The 23,690-nt window shown below is 42.0% G+C and overlaps 1 protein-coding gene across 3 annotated transcripts in view; it reads right to left on the bottom strand.

Annotated features, from left to right (window-relative positions):
• Positions 1 to 7,421: 7,421 nt before the first annotated feature.
• Positions 7,422 to 23,690, bottom strand: part of LOC115219192 (protein SFI1 homolog) — a 56,215-nt gene continuing 39,946 nt past the window's right edge. The window contains exons 22-31 of one of the 3 annotated variants that reach the window (XM_036509143.1): positions 21,681 to 21,841; positions 20,664 to 20,813; positions 18,969 to 19,145; positions 17,782 to 17,993; positions 15,692 to 15,814; positions 14,669 to 14,801; positions 11,993 to 12,891; positions 9,767 to 9,860; positions 7,775 to 7,934; positions 7,422 to 7,742 (exon numbers count right to left, since the gene is read on the bottom strand). In XM_036509143.1, coding sequence (XP_036365036.1) covers positions 7,821 to 7,934; positions 9,767 to 9,860; positions 11,993 to 12,891; positions 14,669 to 14,801; positions 15,692 to 15,814; positions 17,782 to 17,993; positions 18,969 to 19,145; positions 20,664 to 20,813; positions 21,681 to 21,841 — 2,063 coding nt within the window. In that variant the 3' untranslated portion in view covers positions 7,422 to 7,742; positions 7,775 to 7,820. The other 2 variants (XM_036509144.1, XM_029789311.2) reach the window with 2 other exon arrangements.

The following is a 23,690-nucleotide window of genomic DNA, read 5'->3' as shown; positions in this document are numbered from 1 at the left end:
CAAGCCAAAGCCAGACCAGCCAGGCAGCCAAGGCCCAGCCAGCTTGCCTAGGCCAGTTTCCAGCCAGCAAGCCAAGGCCGGGCCAGCCAGGCATCCAAAACAGGGCCAGCCAGTCAGCCTAGACTAATTTCCAGCCAGCAAGCCAAATCCAGGCCAGCCAGGCAACCAAGGCTCAGCCAGCCAGTCTCCCTAGGCCGGTTTCCAGTCAGCAAGCCAAAGCTGGGCCAGCCAGGCATCCAAAACAGGGCCAGCCAGCTTGCCTAGGCCAGTTTCCAGCCAGCAAGCCAAGGCTGGGCCAGCCAGGCATCCAAAACAGGGCCAGCCAGCTTGCCTAGGCCAGTTTCCAGCCAGCAAGCCAAGGCTGGGCCAGCCAGGCATCCAAAACAGGGCCAGCCAGCTTGCCTAGGCCAGTTTCCAGCCAGCAAGCCAAGGCCGGACCAGCCAGGCATCCAAAACAGGGCCAGCCAGCTTGCCTAGGCCAGTTTCCAGCCAGCAAGCCAAGGCTGGGCCAGCCAGGCATCCAAAACAGGGCCAGCCAGCTTGCCTAGGCCAGTTTCCAGCCAGCAAGCCAAGGCCGGACCAGCCAGGCATCCAAAACTGGGCCAGCCAGACAGCCTAGGCCAGTTTCCAGCCAGCAAGCCAAGGCCGGGCCAGCCAGGCATCCAAAACCGGGCCAGCCAGATAGCCTAGGCCAGTTTCCAGCCAGCAAGCCAAGGCCGGGTCAGCCAGGCAGCCAAGGCCCAGCCAGCCAGCCTAGGCCAGTTTCCAGCCTAGGCCAGTTTCCAGCCAGCAAGCCAAATCCAGGCCAGCCAGGCAACCAAGGCTCAGCCAGCCAGCCTCCCTAGGCCAGTTTCCAGCCAGCAAGCCAAATCCAGGCCAGCCAGGCAACCAAGGCTCAGCCAGCCAGCCTCCCTAGGCCAGTTTCCAGCCAGCTAGCCAACGCTGGGCAAGCCAGGCAGCCAAAGCCCAGCCAGCCAGTTAGCTAGCCAAGGCCAGTTTCCAGCCAGCAAACCAAGGCCGGACCAGCCAGGCATCCCAAACCGGGCCAGCCAGCCAGCCTAGGCCAGTTTCCAGCCAGGCAGCCAAGGCCATTGCGCCTCCACACACACACACACACATATGCATATATTATATCATACATATATATAAATATATCAACTTGCTTGGAACCAAGGGAAGGTTGGTGACAGGAAAAGCATCCAGTTATAGAAAATCTCTCTTGCTGAACTCCACTCAACACATGCAAGCATGGAAAAAAATGGACGTTAAAATGCTGATGATGACGATGATGTATGTTCGTTTGTATGTGTGTGTGTATATACATATATATATACGTACATATGTATGAATGTATGTATATATGTGTGTAGATATCTACGTATTACTTTCAGTATTGTGATGATTAAGCCTATAATGACAGTTGCGTTGTCAAGCATCAATAGTTGGTATTTTCCTTGTATCTGTTCTGTAGCCAAGGTGACCGTAGCATGGTCAGTTTCCACCTCGACCACATGCACCTCCCGTGTCCACCAGCTATTATTGATAATCATTTAAGATAACACATTGTCTATTCTTTGCTTGTTTTATTTTTTAAAGTGTTTTATTTGTACATTGTCTTTGGTATGTCATGTCTCAGAAGTGAGTGCAATATATATATATATATATATTATATATATGTATTTATAGATCTACAATGATTGATTTTTCTCTGCTTACATTGAACAGTATAAAGGGCTGTGTGTTTGATTAAATGTGTTTGTATTTAGTCATTGGTAATATATTGAGCTAAGAAGGGTTGTGTCCCCTTTGTAAAACACTAAAATCTCCTTCGGTCAGTATTTATTGGTAATATTATATAACATAGTAGGGTGGCAAGCTGGCAGAAACGTTAGCACGCCGGTCGAAATGCTTAGCAGTATTTCGTCTGCCGTTATGTTCTGAGTTCAAATTCCGCTGAGGTCGACTTTGTCTTTCATCCTTTCTGGGTCGATAAATTAAGTTTCCTGTTATGCACTGGGGTCGATGTAATCAGCTTAATCCGTTTGTCTGTCCTTGTTTTTCCTCTCTGTGTTTAGCTCCTTGTGGGTAATAAAGAAATAGGTATTTCGTCTGCCATTATGTTCTGAGTTCAAATTCCGCTGAGGTCGACTTTGTCTTTCATCCTTTCTGGGTCGATAAATTAAGTTTCCTGTTATGCACTGGGGTCGATGTAATCGGCTTAATCTGTTTGTCTGTCCTTGTTTTTCCTCTCTGTGTTTAGCCCCTTGTGGGTAGTAAAGAAATAGGTATTTTGTTTGTCTTTACGTTCTGAGTTCAAATTCCGCCGAGGTTGATTTTGCCTTTCATCCTTTCGGAGTCGATTAAAAAAGTACTAGTTGCATACCATGTGAAGGCACATGGCTCAGTGGTTAGAGCACCGAGCTTACAAGCGTGAGGTTGTGACTTCGAATCCCGGACCGGGCTGCGTGTTGTGTTCTTGAGCAAGACACTTTATTTCCCCTGGCTCCAGTTCACTCAGCTGTAGAAACGAGTTGCGACATTACTGGTGCAAAGCTGTATCGGCCCATTTGTCTTTCCCTTGGATAACATCAGTGATGTAGAGAAGGGAGGCTGGTATGCATGGGCAACTGCTGGTCTTCCATAAACAACTTTGACCGGACTTGTGTCTCGGAGGGTAACTTTGTAGGTGCAATCCCATGGTCATTCATGACCGAAGGGGGTCTCTCTCTCTCTCTATATATATATATCATCATCATCATCATCATCATCATCATCATCGTTTAATGTCCGTTCTCCATGCTAGCATGGGTTGGACGGTTCGACCGGGGATCTGGGAAGCCAGAAGGCTGCACCAGGCTCCAGTCTTATCTGGCAATGTTTCTACAGCTGGATGCCCTTCCTAACGCCAACCACTCCGTGAGTGTATATATATATATTAAAGGCGGTGCTCCAGCATGGCCACAGTCGAATGACTGAAACCAGTAAAAGAATAGAGTCGATCTAATCGACTGGCCCTCTCCCCCAAAATGTTGGCCTTAGTGGTGTTTCATCTGTCTTTACGTTTTGAGTTCAAATCCTGCCAAGGTCGTCTTTGAGTTTCATTTTCTCAGGGTCAATAAAATAAGTACCAGTTGAGTACTGGGGTCAATGTAATCGACTTTACCCACCCCTGAAATTACTGGCCTTGTGCCAAAATTTGAAAACAGTATCACCACCACCACCATTGTCAGCATCAATGTAGCAATGAGAGAGTCGCTATCTGCTACAAATAGCAGCCAAATCTTTCGCAAACCACATCCTGTCATCTTAAAAAACAAGGACATCAAGGGGACATTTTGTTTTTCTTTTTTTGACTTAACAGTTACTAGGCAACCTCACTTGTGCTAGTTCCCTGAAAAAAGACAACCAGTACACACTGTAAAGGGGTTGGCATTAGGAAGGGCATCTAGCTGTGGAAACCATGAGAAAGCAAACCTTAAAGATCAACTCAGTCCTGTGGTTCATAGGATTCAGTCTAACTGTCCAACCCATGCCAGCATGGAAAAACGGATGTTTAATGATGATGATAATGATGACGGTGATGGGCATGGCTGCAATACATTTTTGATCATAATTTAGCAGGAGAATAACTGATCTGGGTCTATGAGGGGATCTTCTGGGTGGTCTCGATATCTGCTAGAAATAGCAGCCAAATTACCCTCAAACCACATCCTACTGTTTTAAAAATAAACAGGCACACAGTCAATAATAAGGAAATCTTATATAGTCCTAAAACACTGGAAGGTCATGGCTGGAATGCATTTAACCAGAGGTCTGCTTTAAAAGCTGACCTAGAGTCAAACTTTTTCTTTTCTTATAACATCATCATCATCATCATCATCATTTAGCGTCTGTTTTCCATGCTAGCATGGGTTGGACGGGTCAACTGGGGTCTGTGAAGCTGGAAGGCTTCGTCAGGCCCAGTCAGATCTGGCAGTGTTTCTACGGCTGGATGCCCTTCCTAACGCCAACCACTCCGCGAGTGTAGTGGGTGTTTTTTACGTGCCACCTGCACAGGTGCCAGACAGAGCTGGCGAACGGCCACGGACGGATGGTGTTTTTACGTGTCACCTGCACGGGGCCAGGCAATGCTGGCAACGGACACAAACGGATGGTGCTTTTACGTGTCACCGACACGGGGCCAGACAGAGCTGGCAAACGGCCACGAACGGACGGTGCTTTTACGTGTCACCTGCACGGGGGCCAGCCGGGGCTGGCTACGAACACGAACGGATGGTGCTTTTACGTGCCACCGACACGGGGCCAGACAGAGCTGGCAAACGGCCACGAACGGACGGTGCTTTTACGTGTCACCTGCACGGGGGCCAGCCGAGGCTGGCTACGAACACGAACGGATGGTGCTTTTACGTGCCACCGACACGGGGCCAGACAGAGCTGGCAAACGGCCACGAACGGACGGTGCTTTTACGTGTCACTGGCACGGGGGCCAGCCGAGGCTGGCAACGGACACGAATGGACGGTGCTTTTATGTGCCACCGACACAGGGCCAGACGGAGCTGGCAAACAGCCACGAACGGACGGTGCTTTTACGTGTCACCGGCACGGGGCCAGGCGAGGCTGGCAACGAACACGAACGGATGGTGCTTTTACGTGCCACCGACACGGGGGCCAGACAGAGCTGGCAAACGGCCACGAGCGAATGGTGCTTTTATGTATCACCGACACGGGTGCCAGACGAGGCTGACAGTGGACACGAACAGATGGGTCACTTAACCCCTGCTTTCTGATATATGATTTGATTTTGATTGTTCTCACATTTTGAGTTAGGGTGTTAATCAACCACATAAGCTGCAGTATTTGATCTTATTTGATAATTTAGTTTATTGACCCCAGGAGGATGAAAGACAAAGCTGACTGGGTGGAATTTGAACTCAGAATGTTAAGATGGTTGAAATGCCTGCTCAGCATTTTGCAGGTATGTAAACAATTCTGTCAGCTTGCTACCTTTAATAATAATAATAATAATAATAATAATAATAATCTTTTCTATCATAGGCACAAGACCTGAAATTTGGGGGAGGGGCATAGTCGATTACATTGACCACAATACTCAACTGGTACTTATTTTAATGACCCCGATAAGATAAGTACCTCAGTAGAATTTGAACTCAGAGCCTGAAGACTGACGTAATACAGTTCAGCATTTCACCTGGTGCATTAATGATTCTGCCAGCTTGCTGCCTTAATAATAATAATAATAATAATAAATTTTTCTACTCTAGGCACAAGGCCTGAAATTTTGGGGGGAGTGGGCTAGTCGATTAGATTGACCCAGTACACAACTGGTACTTAATTAATTGACCCCGAAAGGTTGAAAGGCAAAGTTGACCTCAGTGGAAAATGATAATAATCCTTTTTACTGGAGGCACCAGGCCACAAATTTACGGAGAAGAGACTAATTGATTACATTGACCCCAGTGTTTCACTGGTACTTAATTTATTGACCCCGAAAGGATGAAAGGCAAAGTCGACCTCAGCGGAATTTGTGACTCAGAAAATGAAGACAGATGAAATGCTGGTAAGTATTTTACCTGGTGAGGTAACGATTTTGCCAGCTCGCTGCCTTAATAATAATAATAATAATAATAATGATAATGATAATAATAATAATGAAAAAAAGGCATTGGAGGGGTGATGCTTACTGTGTGTGCAGAAAAATCTTTTCACAAATTATAGTGTGGCTTACAATGTGTTGTTTATTCATGCTGTTTTCTTATATTCTGGTGAAATTAAGAAAGCAACTTGTAAATAAACGAAACCCTCGAGTCTATCACTGTACACACAGAGTCACATATCTCTGATTGTATTTATGTATGTATGCACACGTCTATGCGTATAGGTATGCTATGATCTGTATATGCACAGGCAAGGGTTGATTCATATGAAAAAGAAAGTGAACAAAATAATACAACCACTTGATTATTGGATAATTTGTAAGCTTGATGGGTTTTTTTTTTATTTTCAAGTATCATCATTAAAGGTATTTATACTTTGGTGAAATTAAATATCAAGTAAATAAATGAAACCCTTGAATCCATCACTGTATACACACAATGTATGCATACACACACACAATCGCATATCTATATATTCATATATGTATGTAGGCACACATGTCTATGTGCATAGGTACAACATGACCTATAGACATGAAGAAGAGGGTTGATTCATATGAAAAAAGAAAGTGAACAAAATAATGACCACTTGTTCATTGGGAAATTTGTAAGTTTGACTTTTTTTAATATTTTAATTTTTTATAAAGATAATCAAACGAAATGTTCATCATTTTGAGCCACTCACCCAATGAGTATTTCTGCCAAATGGGGTGAAAATCTGTTCAGTTGTTTTCCAGTAATTTTGCAAACACACAAAGATGAGTGATTACAATACCCTGCTTTCGCTTACATGCACAGAGTAATAATAAATAAGTGAGGGCACGTGGCTTAGTGGTTAGGGCATTCGGCTCATGATCGTAAGGTTGTGAGTTCGATTCCTGGCGACGCGTTGTGTCCTTGAGCAAGACACTTTATTTCACATTGCTCCAGTCCACTCAGCTGGCAAAAATGAGTTGTACTTGTATTTCAAAGGGTCAGCCTTGTCACTCTCTGTGTCACGCTGATTATCCCCGAGAACTACGTTAAGGGTACACGTGTCTGTGGAATGCTCAGCCATTTGCACGTTAATTTCACGAGCAAGCTGTTCCGTTGATTGTATCAGCTGGGACCCTCGTCGTCGTAACCGGCGGAGTCTTTTAATAATAATAATAGTAATTTCTATCTTAGGTACAAGGTCAGATAACTACAGTATTAACAACAATAAATTTAAAATAAGCCAACAGTGTTGCTACACATTCACTAAACCTGTTAGATATAGCAGCCAAATGTTTCTCAAACCACATACTACCCTTAAAAATAAAGGAAAAACATACTGTATAATATTTTGTTTTTGGATTTGGTTTGCAAGATTCTTTATATGAGTTCGTGTGTTGAAGCATATTCTGTTGTGTCTGGGGAGAGTCATTTTCTTTTTGTGCCTTATAATGTAACACACTCACTGGTAAAATTTCCACTTATTTCTTATATTATAAGGCACAAAAAGAAAATGACTCTCCCCAGACACAACAGAACACTGTATAATGTAGTTCAAGATATACTACGTCTGAAAAAAGGCAAGATGATCTTAATAGAAATACTTCTGCTCACAAGTTCACTGGATCAAGTCAGATTGGAGATAAACAAGAACAACAACAAAAAGCCTCAATATAAATCAACAATAACAAAATCCATAAAAAAATATAACTTTATTTATTTCTATAGAAAAATATTTATATAAAAAGAAGCTAAAATATTTCATATAACAAATAAATATTAACAAAAAAAGTTGAAGACTTGTTACATGATCGCATTCTGATAAGTTAACTATTTTCTGTGGAAGCAGCAGATAATATATAAAAGTTATTCGCTTTTCCTGAAACAGCATTTCCTGAGAAAAGCAGCTATTCATGTGGCAAAGTGATAGATGTCCACCTTATAGGAAGGCAACTGGTCAACTGCCGACAAAGACTGATGTCCATGTTGTGAAGATATTTCTCTGTCCACTTTCTGAAGGAATGACAACTGACCATAAAATGAAGTATATATATACACATATATATATAAATAGAGAGAAAGAGAGAGAGAGAGAGAGAGAGAGAGAGAGAGAGAGAGAGAGAGAGGTGTTTCCTCTATAAATCAGTGGTCAGCAGATGTTGTGTCTGAACTTTAATGCTGACCAGGTAAAAGATGGATCTTGAGGTTCATCTGCTTTAATTTGGATTTGATCCGCTTTCTCTGTGTTCTGAGAGAGGTTTTCAGGGTAGAAATACTGTGTTCTGTCTGGGAAATAGAGAAAAAAAGAAAAAAAAAAGAAAATTAGTAACATATATATATTGATACATGTGTGTGTGTATGTGTTCATGTCTGTTTTTGACCCCCATCGCTGTTTGATGACCAGTGTTGGTGTGTTTATGTCCCCCATAACTTAGCAGTTTGGCAAAAGAGACCAATAGGATAAGTACTAGGTTTAAAAAGAAAATAAGTACTTGGGCTGATTCATTCGATAAGAAATTCTTCATTGGTGATGCCCCAGCATGGCCACAGCCCAATGAGTGAAACAAGTAAAAGAACACCATCATATGATTTAGGTTTCGGCCAACAACCGGGGCATTACTGTGGCTGCTGCTGCTGCCACCACTAACCCACCTACTACTTGCTGACCTTCTAGGGCTCTCAGTAGGTGGCACATGTCCTGAGCACATGACCGTGCATCAGCAGCCATGGCACGCTTTGTTCACCATGTAGAGGTTGCTGGTAGCAGATGGACTGCTTGACCAGTTGAACATATCCCTTCTACAAGAACCCAGAGCAGGACCTCACATTTGATAGGACAGGAATTGGAGTGATGCTTGATGCATTGATTTCATTATCAATTATCCTAATGAAGGCAATGCGGCCATTCATCACGTCTGTCTGATCTTTCAGGAAAAAGTATCATCTCAACCCTTGTCTATGTCAGACTGGCCACCTTGCTTGTTACCTTGTTCCAGTTCTGGTCCCTATGGAAGATTGAGACAAAACCAGAGCTTGAGTAGTTTAAGTAGTCCTTTGTTCCAGCACACCATGCCACTTATGTACAGCAAGGATTTGCTTTTCCAGGTGCCAAGCTGCAACCCATCAATTTGCCTGGGTAGATTTTAGCCCCTACCACTGTCTCATATTCTGATGACTTCAACAATGTATGTCAACGGGGCCTGACAGGGACCCAGTTAATAATGACATTTTGGAATTGGCTACTAGGGTCCAAAATGTTAGGGACATTATGATCGCGAATCATACAGGAGAACAAGAAACAGGTGTTGCGTGTGGGTTATGAATCGAAAATGAACTCAACAATAGTAACAAAAGCACTCAGAGAGCAGAAACCTCTGCCATGGCAACACCAATGTCCTCTCAACACTTAACTGGAGATGATTGTTAAAATGAGAATATCTGAAATAAACTCGACTGCTCTCACAAATGAGAATACTAAAAATGAATCCAACTGCTCTCAAAATTTAAGTAAAAAAAAAACAGGAAAATAATTTATAATCCTTGTCTGGTACCCTATTGATCACAAAATCTAATCAGCTCATTCCAGTCACGAGGCCAAACATCCCTGAAAGTTTCAGCTGAATCCATTCAGGGGTTCTTGAGATATCTTGTCCACGGACAAACAAAAACGACTGAAAACACTACCTCTGTCTTTGCTAAGGCAGAGGTAAAACAGGAAAATAATTTATAATCCTTGTCTGGTACCCTATTGATTCCAAAATCTAATCAGCTCATTCCAGTCACGAGGCCAAACATCCCTGAAAGTTTCATCTGAATCCATTCAGGGGTTCTTGAAATATCTTGTCCACGATCAAACAAAAACGACTGAAAACACTACCTCTGTCTTTGCTAAGGCAGAGGTAATAATAATTATTATTTTTGACACAAACCGTGAAGCCATAGCAACGCAAGAATGATGTGATGGTCAAATCTGGAATACCTTTGATTTTTAGGTCTGTTGAACCAAGACAGCTTTGGGGATTAAACTCCAAGAGTAGGCATAATCTTGTTGCAATACAAGATACAGTCACATAGACACAAACACATTAATATCAAATATAAATGATGACAAGACTTACCTCTGCCTGTTCAGCTGCCACAGTTTGTAACATGGAGCATTCCTGCATGTTGCTCTGCCAACTCTGCAACTGCTGTTTATATGTGCGCAATGAACTACAAAACATGGTACAAATACAGATCAAATTTAATTGATAATATACAATATATTTGATGGTATTGCTAAAATCCTGTTTTTATTTTTTTGTAATAGTTTGCTGTAAAAATAAAACATGCACAAAATGTCTCAGGGTTTCTGAAATTTTGGGGAAGAAAGGAGAAATTTATTCTTTGAACTGAATGCTAGCAACAAAGTGGACCCCTATCATTACACTATATTTGGTGCTGAACTCATTTCTGATTCTCACTTTCTTCATTGTACTTTCGTACATAGTTTGTACAGATCTCAAAAGCCCTCAAAATCCATACCTAGTTTCATGAGTGGCCACCAGATTACTGAAAATAGTGCCCCATCAAAGGCCTTCTCCAAATCAATGAATGCTAGGTATAGTGACTTACTCTTCACCAAGTACTTTTTTTGCAATTGCTACACAAAGAAAATAGTATCAGTGGTATCTCTTCCAGGTGTAATGGTGAACTTCAACTCATCTAGGTTAATTCTCTTTCTAATCAATTGTACTATGATTTATTTCATGACCTTCATTGCTTGGTTCAAAAATTTGAGGCCTCACTGATTTCCTCCCACAAATGCATCTGCTTTGCCTTGGTAGCAATTTACAATGATACTGGGGCAATAAACTGCACTTGCGAAGACCTGTTGAGGCAAGTGAAGTCGTTGTTGTGGATGATGACAGTACTGCCTGATTGGCACGTAAAAAGCACCATTTTAGTGTGGTCAATGCCAGTGCTGTCTGACTGGTCCCATGCTGGTGGCACGTAAAAAGCACCGTTCGAGCATGATCGTTGCCTGTGTCACCTAACTGGCTCTTGTGCCTGTGGCACGTAGTAAGTACCATCTGAGTGTGATCATTGCCAGTGCTGCCTGACTGACTCCTGTGCCTGTGGCATGTAGAAAGTACCATTCGAGCGTGGTTGATGCCAGTGCCAGCTGACTGGTCCCATGCTGGTGGCACGTAAAAACACCCACTACACTCTCGGAGTGGTTTGTGTTAGGAAGGGCATCAAGCTGTAGAAACATTGCCAGATCAGATTAGAGCCTGGTGCAGCCTTCTGGCTCGCCAACCCTCAGTTAAACTGTCCAACCCATGCCAGCATGGAAAGCAGACATTAAACAACAATGATGATGATGATGATAATGACTGCTATGTCAATCAGTGGGTATGACGTGTTTCAGTATTACCTGATGAAGACTTCAAGTGACTGCCATGTATCACACTTCACAAGAATTTTTGAGCATCTTAGTGATGATCCCTGAGGGGTCAGCAGCTTTCCCTTCTTCATATCTTTAATTACTCTCTTTACCATACAGCTGTCAACTTAAATTACTGATCCCTCTGATAGGTCAACACGAGATGGACATTTATCCCATGTATTCTCTTTGATTAGCAAAATCTGATAAAAGCACTTCTATATTTCTTTCTTGCCATCAACATTAAAAAAAAATGTATCTCTATTATTTTTGACATATTTATCTCAAGTTTTCTGGTTCACTGCCTTGCGATACAGAACACCATTGCACCTCTGACCGTCATGTCACAGAACACGTGAAAATCTCTTCCTTTCTGCTTCTCCCTTACCTAAGTATACCTGAAGCCTAATTTTTCTTCTTGTTATTAGGTAATGCTCTCTCTTTCCATTTTCCTTTCAGACTTTCCAATCTTGTCTCTTAGCTGTTATCACTCTATTCACTGTGCCGTTCCACTACCACATCAAATTTTGTCAGACCAGGACCTTGCACCAGCCCACATCTGGCCCCAGTAGGTTTATTTTTGAACAGCACCCAGTTTTCCCCCAGTAGGCTTATCTTGCAACAGCATCCAGTTGTCATCTATGCTATAAGTTGCTTTTTATTTCCTCCTTCCTACTGTCATGTATTTCAGCTACTCAACTTTACCAGTACAGATGGCTTTGCCACTACTGTACAATATGGATAGCTTTATCAATGTAATATCCATGTACAAACAGCAGTGTCACTATAGTGTCCATGATAAACATCTATGTAAACATATTGCACCCTAAAGTGAGCAACATGACCTTTGGATTCCCATATGTCTGAGAATTTCCCCCAAACAGCCAATTAAATAAGCAGAATGGATTAATGTACAAACCTAAGTCTGAGACGGCCCTGTTTGTAGTCCAGCATTAACTGCTTCAAGTGTGAAATTTCTTCAATCAACTGCGACTGGCTACACTCTGTAGTTGATGGTAATTTGTTATGCATGTCTGAATCAATGCTGCTACCCTGGAGAACACTGCTGACATTATGGCCTAACAAGGTGAAGTCTTGGGGTGTCATCAGTCGGTGACCCTCTTGCACATTACTCTGTGTTAACCTTGAACCGGAACTGGTCGCAGGAACTACACAACATTGTAATTCTCCTTCATCTTGAACGATATTAAAGTCAATGCTGCACTGCAGGTCTTCATCTTGGGACATGTAAGGAACAATGTTCTGTAGCAGACCATCACCGTAGAGAGGGTCATGGTTACCATTGCACTGAGTGCCTTCATTATTTGGAATGTTGGACTCAATGATGGGCAATACATTATTGTTTTGGACAATGTTAGGTACTGAGTCCTGTAGTAATCTGTTATCTCCAAGAATGTTATGGGCTGTTGTTGGTAGCTGCTCTTTAATTCTGGGAATGTTCTGATTGGTACTGTAGATTAAACTCTTATCTCTGGGAATGTTAGCATTATTATTCAACAGTGAACCTTTATGAAAAGAATCGCAGGTCTTAGTAGTCAGGAGTAACTGTTTATCTTCAGACATGTTGGGCTGTGAACTCTGCAATAACACTTCTTCTCCAACAGTGTTGGGATGTGATGTTGCCAATGGAGACATCTGTTCAGCAGTCTTTGGTTTAAACATTAACATTGATGACCTCTCTTGCCTGATATCTCCAGGCCTCATCTTTGTCGAGAACCCAAGGTTGGCATCAGGTGAAGCAGATTCCACTGGAAGATGGTTTAATGAAATGGGGCAGGAACTGACAGCACCAGCAATCTGAAATGATAACAAAACATGAGATATAGAATATATATTCATATAGTCTTTTACTGGTTCCAGTCTTTAGACTGTGGCCATGCTGGGGTAATGCCATCAAAGATTTTAGTCAATCAGATTAAACTCAAGATTTATTTCAATCTCATACTAGTTTTATTATTTTATACATTATTTACATTATTTACAAGTAATGGATATTTGTCCTCATCTTGTTTGTTGTTAACACAACGTTTCGGCTGATATACCCTCCGGCCTTCATCAGGTGTCTTGGGGAAATTTTGAACCTAAGTTCTCATTCCTAAAGTATTTTTCGATGTTATTATTATAATTATTCAGGTCAATGCCTGGAATCGAACTTGGAATCTTGGGGTTAGTAGCCCGCGCTCTTAACCGCTATGCCATATGCCTGAATTTTCCCCAAGACACCTGATGACACAATTTTTAAGAAATGTGGTGGAAAACTAGCTCAGGAAGGCAGGGATGCTACTCCCTTAGACCCCTTTTGGAGACCCCTATCTTGTACACTATTTTATTATTTTTTTATTTCAGTCTTGTACTCTATATTTTGAACTTTAAATTACACTTTGGAATTAAGGGGCACCACACAAATAGATAAACACATTCAATGTAAATTATGCATGAAATCCCCTGTTTGGCCCCTGTTCTGAAGACAGCTGACCCTGTCTTTAAGATGGGTCAAGTGTCTTCATTATTAAAGTTGGTGAATGATATGGAAATAAAAACATTCCATAAGCTGTAGCAAGGCTGAGGGAACCCCTTCCCCATGAGGGAATTACTGCCCACATTCAAACTTGAAGCTGTTCACAGAGACTATAGGGAGCTGGTTTGGTTAGCAATTCATGGAGGAGGGATTAGTTCATACTATTAATCCTAACTTGGCTGGTACTTTATTTTATAGCTTCCTGATGTGTCTTGCTATGATTAATATGGGTTCCATAGCTATCTTTGAGAATTTGGTGAAATTCTAGATATAAGGCAGCTGAATTATTCACTAATATTTGTCAACAACAGCATCAACATGGAGAGAAAGTGAGCTGAGCTGCTGATTCATCTCTAACCAAGCAGCAGCAGGTGACACTCAGCCGACTTAAGGGTGGTCATCACCTGGACCTCAAGTACTGGCTCTACAAGATCGACCGAGCCATAGACAGAACCTGCAGAAAGTGCGGAATGGGAGAGGAGATGGCAGAGCATGTCATCTACGACTGTCCACGGATCCATCGCCCGCCACAAATGCCAACCCCCACCCAGACGCTCTGGCCAGTGATCCTCTCCTTGTCCTTCTGATCTGGGAAAAGTGGACTTCCACTCCCGACCTGCCACAGAACGGACGCAGTGAAATCCCAACCCACAGAACGGATGTAGTGAAATCACCCTTACCCATCTTGTTGCTTAACAACAACAACAACAACAACAGCAGCAGCAGCAGTAGTGGTAGTGGAACCGCTGCTGCCCACCACCATGCAGTCATCAATTGATTAATGACTGAATCAGTCCTAATAAACTGGTTACATCATCATCATATAACGCTCATCTTCCATGCTAGCATGGGTTGGATGGCTTGATAGGAGCTGGTAAGTCAGACGACTGCACCAAGCTCTACTGTCAGTGTTGGCATGGTTTCAATGGCTGGATGTCCTTCCTAAAGCCAGCCACTTTACAGAGGGAACCAGGTACTTTTTACATGGCACCAGTACTGGCAATGTGACATCAGCACTGGTGAGGTGGCACCAGCATCGAAAGCAAAATAAATTACCTGTTCTTCATTATTCCTTGTTTGAGATGATGCCACTCTGCCTCCGTCACCGACCACACAGTCTCTGTTTAATGTGGTTGGTGGTGGTTGTTGTTTATCACAGTGAGGATGACTGGAAGATTCTGGGACAGTCCTGAAAAGAATATTACAATAGTGAATTCTAAGATCCAAAAGACATATTAAAACTAACTTCTATGACTGTCTTAAAATTTCGCAGATGAAGCCATGCATCTTATTAAAACAATTAGCAGAAACATAAGTACAGATACGGCAGTGTGGACAAAAAACTTGCTTCTCAACCACATAATTACAAGTTCAACCCCACCGAACGACACCTTGGGAATTTAAGTGGATTTGGTTAAGCAGAAACTGAAAGAAACCCATTGAAAATAGGTGCAGGAGTGGCTGTGTGGTAAGTAGCTTGCTTACCAACCACATGTACCACCATCCCAATATCTGACTGAAACCAAAGCTTACCTGGGACCAGGGTTCTTTCTTGATGTTGGCTGAGACAAAAAGACAAGCAAGTTTCAGAATATTTCTACACAGCCAGGCCTAACTATGCAAATATGAATATCTTTATATATAAAAGTGAGGTTGTGTGGTTTCTGTCTCCTACGATTTAGATTCCTAACTACTCCCACATTTTGCAGTGCAGTTTAACCAAAACCGGGTATCTTATAGTCGTGATTCATATCGAGCCCTTCTGGGTATTAGCGCGCGTCTACGATGAGTCTACGATTTAAAAAAAAATTTACCATCATTTTTTTCCATTTTAATACATTTTTTCGCTATTATATAAGGGAAGTAACTCTCTAAAAATGTCTACGATGAGTCAACGATTTAAAAAAAAATTTACCATAATTTTTTTTCCATTTTTAATGCATTTTTTTGCTATTTTTTGGCTATAACTCTCAAAAGATGCTTATATAGTTATTTCCCTTACAAACCTGAGCAACACCGGGCGATACTGCTAGTAAATAAATAAAATGTTAAAATAAAGAATAGTTGCTGCTACAGCACCTGTTGACAGAGTCAATGGAGGAATTGCCAAGATCCAGTGATTCCAAGATGAAGGCTGGACAAACTGGCTTTGGTCTTGATTTAGTCAATTCCAGAAGATTATTGATGGCATCTTGGTTGATGCTGAAAAAAAGAAGAAAATTGAGTGATGGTCACAGGGATTTTAATGTGTTGGACAGGCAACTCTTTGACTCAAATATTTGTTTAGATAGAATATGTTTTGTCTGGGTCAGTTGCTCAACAGAGATGTATATTTGATGTGGATGGCTTTGACACAGAAATATGTTTGATAGGAAAAGAGAGTTGACATAGAGACGTGTAGTCGATGCGGACGTGTCTGATATGAAAAATACTTTTGAGAACACATATGGGTGACATACAAATGTGTATTTGGCAGAGATGTGTCTGATATAGAAATATGTTTGAGAATAAATATGGTTGACACAGAAGGCAGAAAGCTGGCAGAAATGTTATCACACCAGGCGAAATGCTTAGCGGTATTTCATCTGCTGCTACGTTCAGAGTTCAAATTCTGCCAAGGTCGACTTTGCTTTTCATCCTTTCAGGGTCGATTAAATAAGTACCAGTTATGCACTGGGGTAGATATAATTGACTTAATCTGTTTGTCTGTCCTTATTTGTCCCCTCTGTGTGTAGCCCCTTGTGGGTAGTAAAGAAATAAGAAATGTTAGCACAAGGGCGAAATGCTTAGCAGTATTTCATTGTCTTTACGTTCTGAGTTCAAATTCCGCCAAGGTCGACTTTGCCTTTCATCCTTTCGGGGTCGATGAAATAAATACCAGTTGTGTACTGGGGTCGATCTAATTGACTGGCCACCTCCCCCAAAATTCTGGACCTTGTGCCTAGAGTAGAAAAGAATATGGTTGACACAGAGATGTGTACTTGATACAGATGTGTCTGGTATAAAAATACACTGGCTGGTATGTTATTTTATTGACCCTGAATGAATGAAATACAAAGTTGAATTCAGCAAGATTTGAACTCAGAACATAAGGAACCAGAATAAAACTGTAAAAAGACAATGACAATACTGACGACGAAGAATGATAAATGGGTTGTCAAATCAACCACCTGTGCTGGTGCCACGTAAAAAGCACCTGTTCTGGTGCCATGCAAAAAGTATCCACTGTGGTGCCACATATAAAACACTGGTATTGGTGTTATGTAAAGAGCCCCCTGTACACTTTGTAAAGTGGTTGGTGTTAGGAAGGGCATCCAGCTGTAGAAACCACGCTAAAACAGGCAACAGGAGCATGGTGCAGCTCTCTGGCTTGCCAACTCCTGTCAAACTGTCCGACCCATGCCAGCATAGAAAACAGATGGGGAATTCCAACCACGTTTCGTGATTCGCTACCACAACAGCTCCTTTATAGGATCCAGTAGCTAAAGACTTCATCAGGAGGAACCACGTCCGGTTTCAGCACCTACTTCTCTACTGTTTTCGACATGGCAGGGCCCCACCCCCTTTTGGAGGTGTCTTCAGCTCTGGTGTTGAGTGCGTTTCTTCTTTCACCTTTTTCTCTTTCGTTCTTTGGTTTCTTCGATGCAACATCAACGAATGTCAGCAGGTGACTGACCATCCTGCCAAATTTGCCTTTAAATACTCGCCAGTAGGCTCCAGCAGCCAGCACCAGCTGTCACATGACACTGTCCAAGCTTCAACTGACCAATAGAGGAGAAGGGCATATAGTTTTACCTGCACCCTCTCTAAATTTGCCTTCCAACAGTGTCGTGTTAGTTTCAGTTCAAGTAGCTAGAGCTGACCAGCTGTATGGTGGTACAAGCCTTCGAACCGGGAGGAGGGTGCACTATAAATGAGACCACTATCTTGGCCCACCTGTCAATCAACGATGCTGCTTAAGTGTCAGCCAGCCTCACCTAGTGATGCTATTTCCCAGTCAGCATGTTATGGCATTCAAGCCATTTTGGGTCTTCTCGCTTCAGCCATATATAGAAGCTGGTTTTTTTGACTACCTCCTGCATCCTCCTTATTACTTTTCTCAGCTCTGAGCTTGAAAATGCAAAACTGATGGCGATAAAGATGATTTGTATAGAGAAACAGGATATTACCTCCAGCTTCCATGATTGATTGTTGAGTCTTTGGATGAGGAAATTCCACTGTGTCGTGGGGCGTTTGGAATATTCTGGAGTTTGGGTAAGCACAAGGGATGAGACGAATGTGGTCTTGAGTCACTGTCACATTGCAACTTCTGGCGCCTTTTAACATACAGTTTCCAGCGCAAAGCAAACTTCTGTGCAAGGCAGAATGTGGAAAGGGCTTCCTGCAACGAGAAAGAAATATGATGACGACGACAATAGTAATAATTATTGTTTCTAACAGAAGTAAAAGGTTGAGAATTTGGGGATGGGAGAAGGGGGTTAATGAATTAAACTGACCCTAGAACTTGATTGGTGTTTAATTTTTTCTGATCTTGGAGGAATGAATGGTAGAGCTGATCTGAGTAGTCTCTGAACTTTGGAGTCAATAAAAGAGGTGCTAGGAATATAGTGGGGCCATGTGAAATTACTATGTCTCTCCCTTGTTATAAGTGGCACTCCGTTGGTTCCAGATGAGCTGATCAATGGAAAAGCCTGCTTGTGAAATGAACATGCAAGTGGCTGAGCACTCCACAGACACGTGTACACTTAACGTAGTTCTCAGGGAGATTCAGTGTGACACAGAGTGTGACAAGGCTGGCCCTTTAAATTACAGGTACAGCTCATTTTTGCCAGCTGAGTGGACCGGAGAAATGTGGAAAAATAAAGTGTCTTGCTCAAGGATACAATACTCTGCTGGGAATTGAACTCACGACCTTGCAATTGTGAGGTAAAACCCAAACCACTAAGTCATGCACCTTCACCTCTGTTACATTACCCTATACTATACAACAGTCCATTATACCTCTGTACATAACACTTACTGCATTACAATGTATTACACAATACAATGCCATGTTATACAACACTACCCTTTCTTTTCTCTTGTTTTTGCCAGCTGAGTGGACTGGAGCAACGTGAACTAAAGTGCCTTGCTCAAGGACTCAATGCATCACTGGGAATTGAATTCATGACCTTATGATCATAAGCTGAATACCCTAACCATTAAGCCATGTACCTTGTTATAAAAATGAACTGTGTGCCTATATAAATAAAGAAGCTGGGACTCATGATCCTCCCCCAACCTGGATTAATTTCTAGATTAGTTGAAGCGTTAAGACACAAACTGAAGGTGTTTCCTCTTGGCAGTGATAACAAACCTGTGTCTGCTGTGCCTGGGCAAAACTTCTTCTCCAGCGACCCAACTGATCCGCAGTAGCCAACCATTTTTGTAATCCTTGTCGTAGTAGACGTTGCCGACGGCTCTCACAAGCAGCTTGTATACGGGACTTCTTCCGCAAACTGTCACACACAAACTCCTTCCATCCTCTGAAAACCTGCAAAAAGTAATCATACACATTATGTATATATATGTTGTGTGTGTGTGAGCAGAATTAGTAGAAGGAAACTTACAGAAACTCTTATATAAAAGCAAATATATATATGTATATATCCTTAAATCCTTAAAAATGTTCCAGCCCAAAAGCTGTGGCCATGCTGGGGCACCACCGATGAATGAGCTACACTACCTCTGATATGTGGCACTTGGTCAACAAGGGAGTTCGACGCCACTGCCCGCATCTGTGTTTCTGCCGAGAGGTAGGTTCATCTGGAACCCTTGACAAGAAGAGATCCAGTTTAGTTTTAAAAAAACCCCACATTCACACCATGCAGGTCTCTTAGGCATTTAGGAAGGATATTGAAGAGCTGTGGTCCCCTGAAACCCAAGCTTATATATATATGTAAAACCCATGCCAGCATGGAATATGGATGTTAAAAGTTGATGATGATGAGGATGGTGATATATGTATGTGTGTGAGTTACATTGACTTGACATTGCTTAATAGTCGTAAAATGGGAGTCACTGTCTTACAAGCGGTGTTGTTTGCTTCTAATCCTCACGGAAAAATTTTATTGATTATGGGGAAACAATACTTTGTATGGAAACAGATGAGAATTGGTGGCAGGAAGGATATCTGGCCATAGAAAATCTGCCACAACAAATTCCATCCGATCCATGCAAGTTTGGAAAGTGAATGTTAAGATGATGATGACTGATTGATTGATTGATTGATTGATTGATTGAATGAATGAATGAATATATAATTCATCATCATCATCATCGTTTAACGTCCGTTTTCCATGCTAGCATGGGTTGGACGGTTCGACCAGGGTCTGGTAAGCCATGGAGGCTGCACTAGTCTAATTTGGCAGTGTTTCTAGAGCTGGATGCCCTTCCTAATGCCAACCACTCCGTAAGTGTAGTGGTTGCTTTTTACGTGCCACCAGCACAGGGGCCAGATGAGGCTGGCAAACGGCCACAAACGGTTGGTACTTTTACATGTCACCGACATGGACGCTAGTCAGGCGGCACTGGCATCGGCCACGTTGGGACGGTGCTTTTTAAGTGTCACCGGCACGGGTGTCTTAACTACAGTTTCCATTTGATTTTTATTTTGATGTTGATGTACTTGACTCAACAGGTCTCTTCAAGCACAGCGGGTCCCTCTACGATCCAAGGTTAGCACAGAAGGCTGTCCTGCGAACCATGAACTTGCTTCATTTGTCGGGGCTTCACAGTCACAGCATATCTCAGGGGTCTCGGTCTGGATGGATGAATGTATGAATCTTTGTGTTTGTCTTCCATTGCTTGACAAACAGTGTTGGTTTGTTTACAACCTGTAATTTAACAGTTCAGCCCCCCAAAAAAATTCATAGAGTAAATACCAGACTCAAAATAAGTACGAAGGTTGATTTCATCAGCTGAACTTTCCAGGGTGGTGCTGTCCCAGCATGGCCACAGAAATAACGACTGAAACAAAGTAAAAGAATAAAAGTCAGTGCAATACTCTTACCTTACGTTGCAGTGTTGTACTCCAGTGCCAGAGTGCAATGTATGTCTTTTGGTTTTCCACACGGGACAGCTCCAGTTGTTGCTGCCACACAGCAAAGGCAGTGATTGTGATCCGTGTCTGGTTGAACCAGTCAGCCTGCATCTTCAGAAGCTGCAACACAGATATCAGCCCTTGAGCATTTACAAGACAGAAACTAAAGGCAATAATTGGTCTTTTAATCAACATGTGGGTTGTATAGGTTTAAAGTAAGTGCAGGCATGCCTGTGTGGTAAAGAAGCTGGTGTTCTTTAGGCGGTGAGCTGGCAGAAACGTTAGCACGCCGGGCGAACTGCTTTTACGTTCTGAGTTCAAATTCCGCCGAGGTCAACTTTGCCTTTCATCCTTTCGGGGTCGATAAATTAAGTACCAGTTACGCACTGGGGTCGATCTAATTGACTTAATCCGTTTGTCTGTCCTTGTTTGTCCCCTCTGTGTTTAGCCCCTTGTGGGTAGTAAAGAAATGGGTGTTCTTTAACCCCAGGTCAGCTTAAAATGAGTAGGACTACAATCAGGATTCTACCTGCACTGACCTTCCAATGTTTAACCCTTTAACGTTTAGATTAAGCCTTCAAATACAATGCTTATTTATTCACAATGTTTGGAATTAATCCTGGATTATCTCACATATTTCAGATTCTAATGATGTGGCAAAGTTTCTACAACTGGAAGCCCTTTCTTATGCCGACCACTTTACAGAGTACACTGGGAATACTTTTTAGTCCAGCAACATTAGCGAGGTCAGCACTGTATCTTAAACTACATTATCTAATGTAAACCTCCTTGTTTTAAAGCCATTCTCCAACCCCTGGCCGACAGACAACCTGTATGTGTGTGTGCGCGTGAGTGTGTATGGTGTAATCTGAGGGTAATTTGGCTGCTAACAACAGTAGGTCAAATAAACTATGTAAAGGCTTCCAGGTAGTGCCTTTCTTCCCAACCTACCAACCACCTAAAGGAGTAGCAAAGTAACATACTGACCTTCTTCTTGTAGTTGTTGACAACCCAATGAGTCCAGGTGGCAAAAGCTTTGGATAGAAGTTTTCTTCGGTGATGCACAATTGCTGTTTGCCACTGGAGATGACCCAGCAACGACTTTTGGTATTGGGTTTGCCACACATTGTACATTCGCCACAAACGACCTGAATAAATAAACATATATATGTGTGTGTGTGTAATAATAATAATAATAATAATATAATAATAATAATAATAATAGCCAATGAGAATGCATTGCAGCTCTTAGCTCCGGCATTTGAAACCCCGAGTACTATTATGACAACTTATTGATTGTCCTAAACTATAAATTAAATATATATATATATCTGTAAATATGATATGTGACAATTATTTGGTAGCCATGATAAAACTCCAAGTCTCGGATGTCGGGGTTGAAACCCATGCCGCTATCTCTTCAATTATCGGGCCATCAGATAAAATGCTATCGATGGCCCAATAACTGAAGAGATGCTGGTGAGGGTTTCCGCCCTGATATCCGAAACTTGGAGTTTTATCATGGCTACCAAATATATTGAAAATTATATTTTTAATAAATACAGATAAATTCCTCAATTTACATAATATCGAGGTCTCTTTCATTCTTTTGCTGTCTTACCATTTCTATCAATATATATATATATATCATCATCATTTAGCATCCGTTTTCCATGCTAGCATGGGTTGGACGGTTCAACTGGGGTCTGTGAAGCCAGAAGGCTGCATCAGGCCCAGTCTGATCTGGCAGTGTTTCTATATATATATATATATATACAGGATGTTTGGGTACCATTTGACAGTTTGCATAAAAGCAAATACACAATATCTTATTCCAAAATAAAAGTATCTTAAAAAAATATAAAAGATTTAGTGGTTCCAAACCAAGGTCCACATGACCCTTGGGGGGGGGGTTCATATGGCCCTTAGGGCTCCATATAAGATTTTTTGTTAAAATTTATGAGTAGTAAATAACTTACACTTCGACATTTCACAAAATATTTAAAGTTTTTTTTAATACAATTCCAAAAAATTATTTACTAATAAAAATAGGATTTTTAAAACACTGAATGGTTATGGGGGTCCACCAGTGTAAAATAAGAATTAAAAAGGTCCATAGGAAAAAATGGTTGGGATACCATTGATTTACATTGTTGTTGAGAGATAACAGTTTATCAAAGTAGCTGCCCTCAGCTTCCAATATCGGCTCAAGATGGCCTTGGAACCTGGTGCATGTGTTGCTCACTGTGTCCCTGGAAAGATCTTCAATCACCTCCTTGACCTTGGTCACCAGCTCAACCATGTGTTGCAAGCAAGGGCACTGGGTGTCTTTGTTTACTGCACCCGACACATAGTAATCCATGGGGTTACAATTGGTGGAATTAGGAGGACAGTAATTGGGGCTGGTGAAGTCATAGAAATTCTCTGACCACCACTTCTGAGTCTTTCTGAGATATGGCAAGTAGCAATCCTAGCAGTAATCCTTCTAGCAGCAATCTTTCAAGCAGAAATCTTTCTAGCAGCAATCCTTCTAGCAGCAATCTTTCAAGCAGAAATCTTTCTAGCAGCAATCCTACTAGTAGCAATCCTTCTAGTAGTAATCCTTCTAGCAGCAATCCTTCTAGCAGCAATCCTTCTAGCAGTAATCCTTCTAGTAGTAATCCTTCTAGTAGTAATCCTTCTAGTAGTAATCCTTCTAGCAGCAATCCTTCTAGCAGCAATCTTTCTAGTAGTAATCCTTCTAGTAGTAATCCTTCTAGCAGTAATCCTTCTAGCAGCAATCTTTCTAGTAGTAATCCTTCTAGCAGCAATCCTTCTAGCAGCAATCTTTCTAGCAGCAATCCTCTCCACCTAGGGTTTCTCTAGTCTCCAGCAGCTTCACAAAGGTGTCTGAATTGAGCCTGGGACCCTGTTCAAAGATGTGGGGTGGCATGACATCACCCTCACTGCTGGCCATGGCTTTGTAGTCTTTGTTACAGCGGTCCAGGTCATGTCTTA

The sequence above is a fragment of the Octopus sinensis genome, linkage group LG14 (assembly GCF_006345805.1).
Source record: "Octopus sinensis linkage group LG14, ASM634580v1, whole genome shotgun sequence".
In the NCBI taxonomy this organism is placed as follows: Eukaryota; Metazoa; Mollusca; class Cephalopoda; order Octopoda; family Octopodidae; genus Octopus; species Octopus sinensis.
Note: the sequence above shows the minus strand (reverse complement) of the source record. Positions and strands in the feature narration are given on the sequence as shown.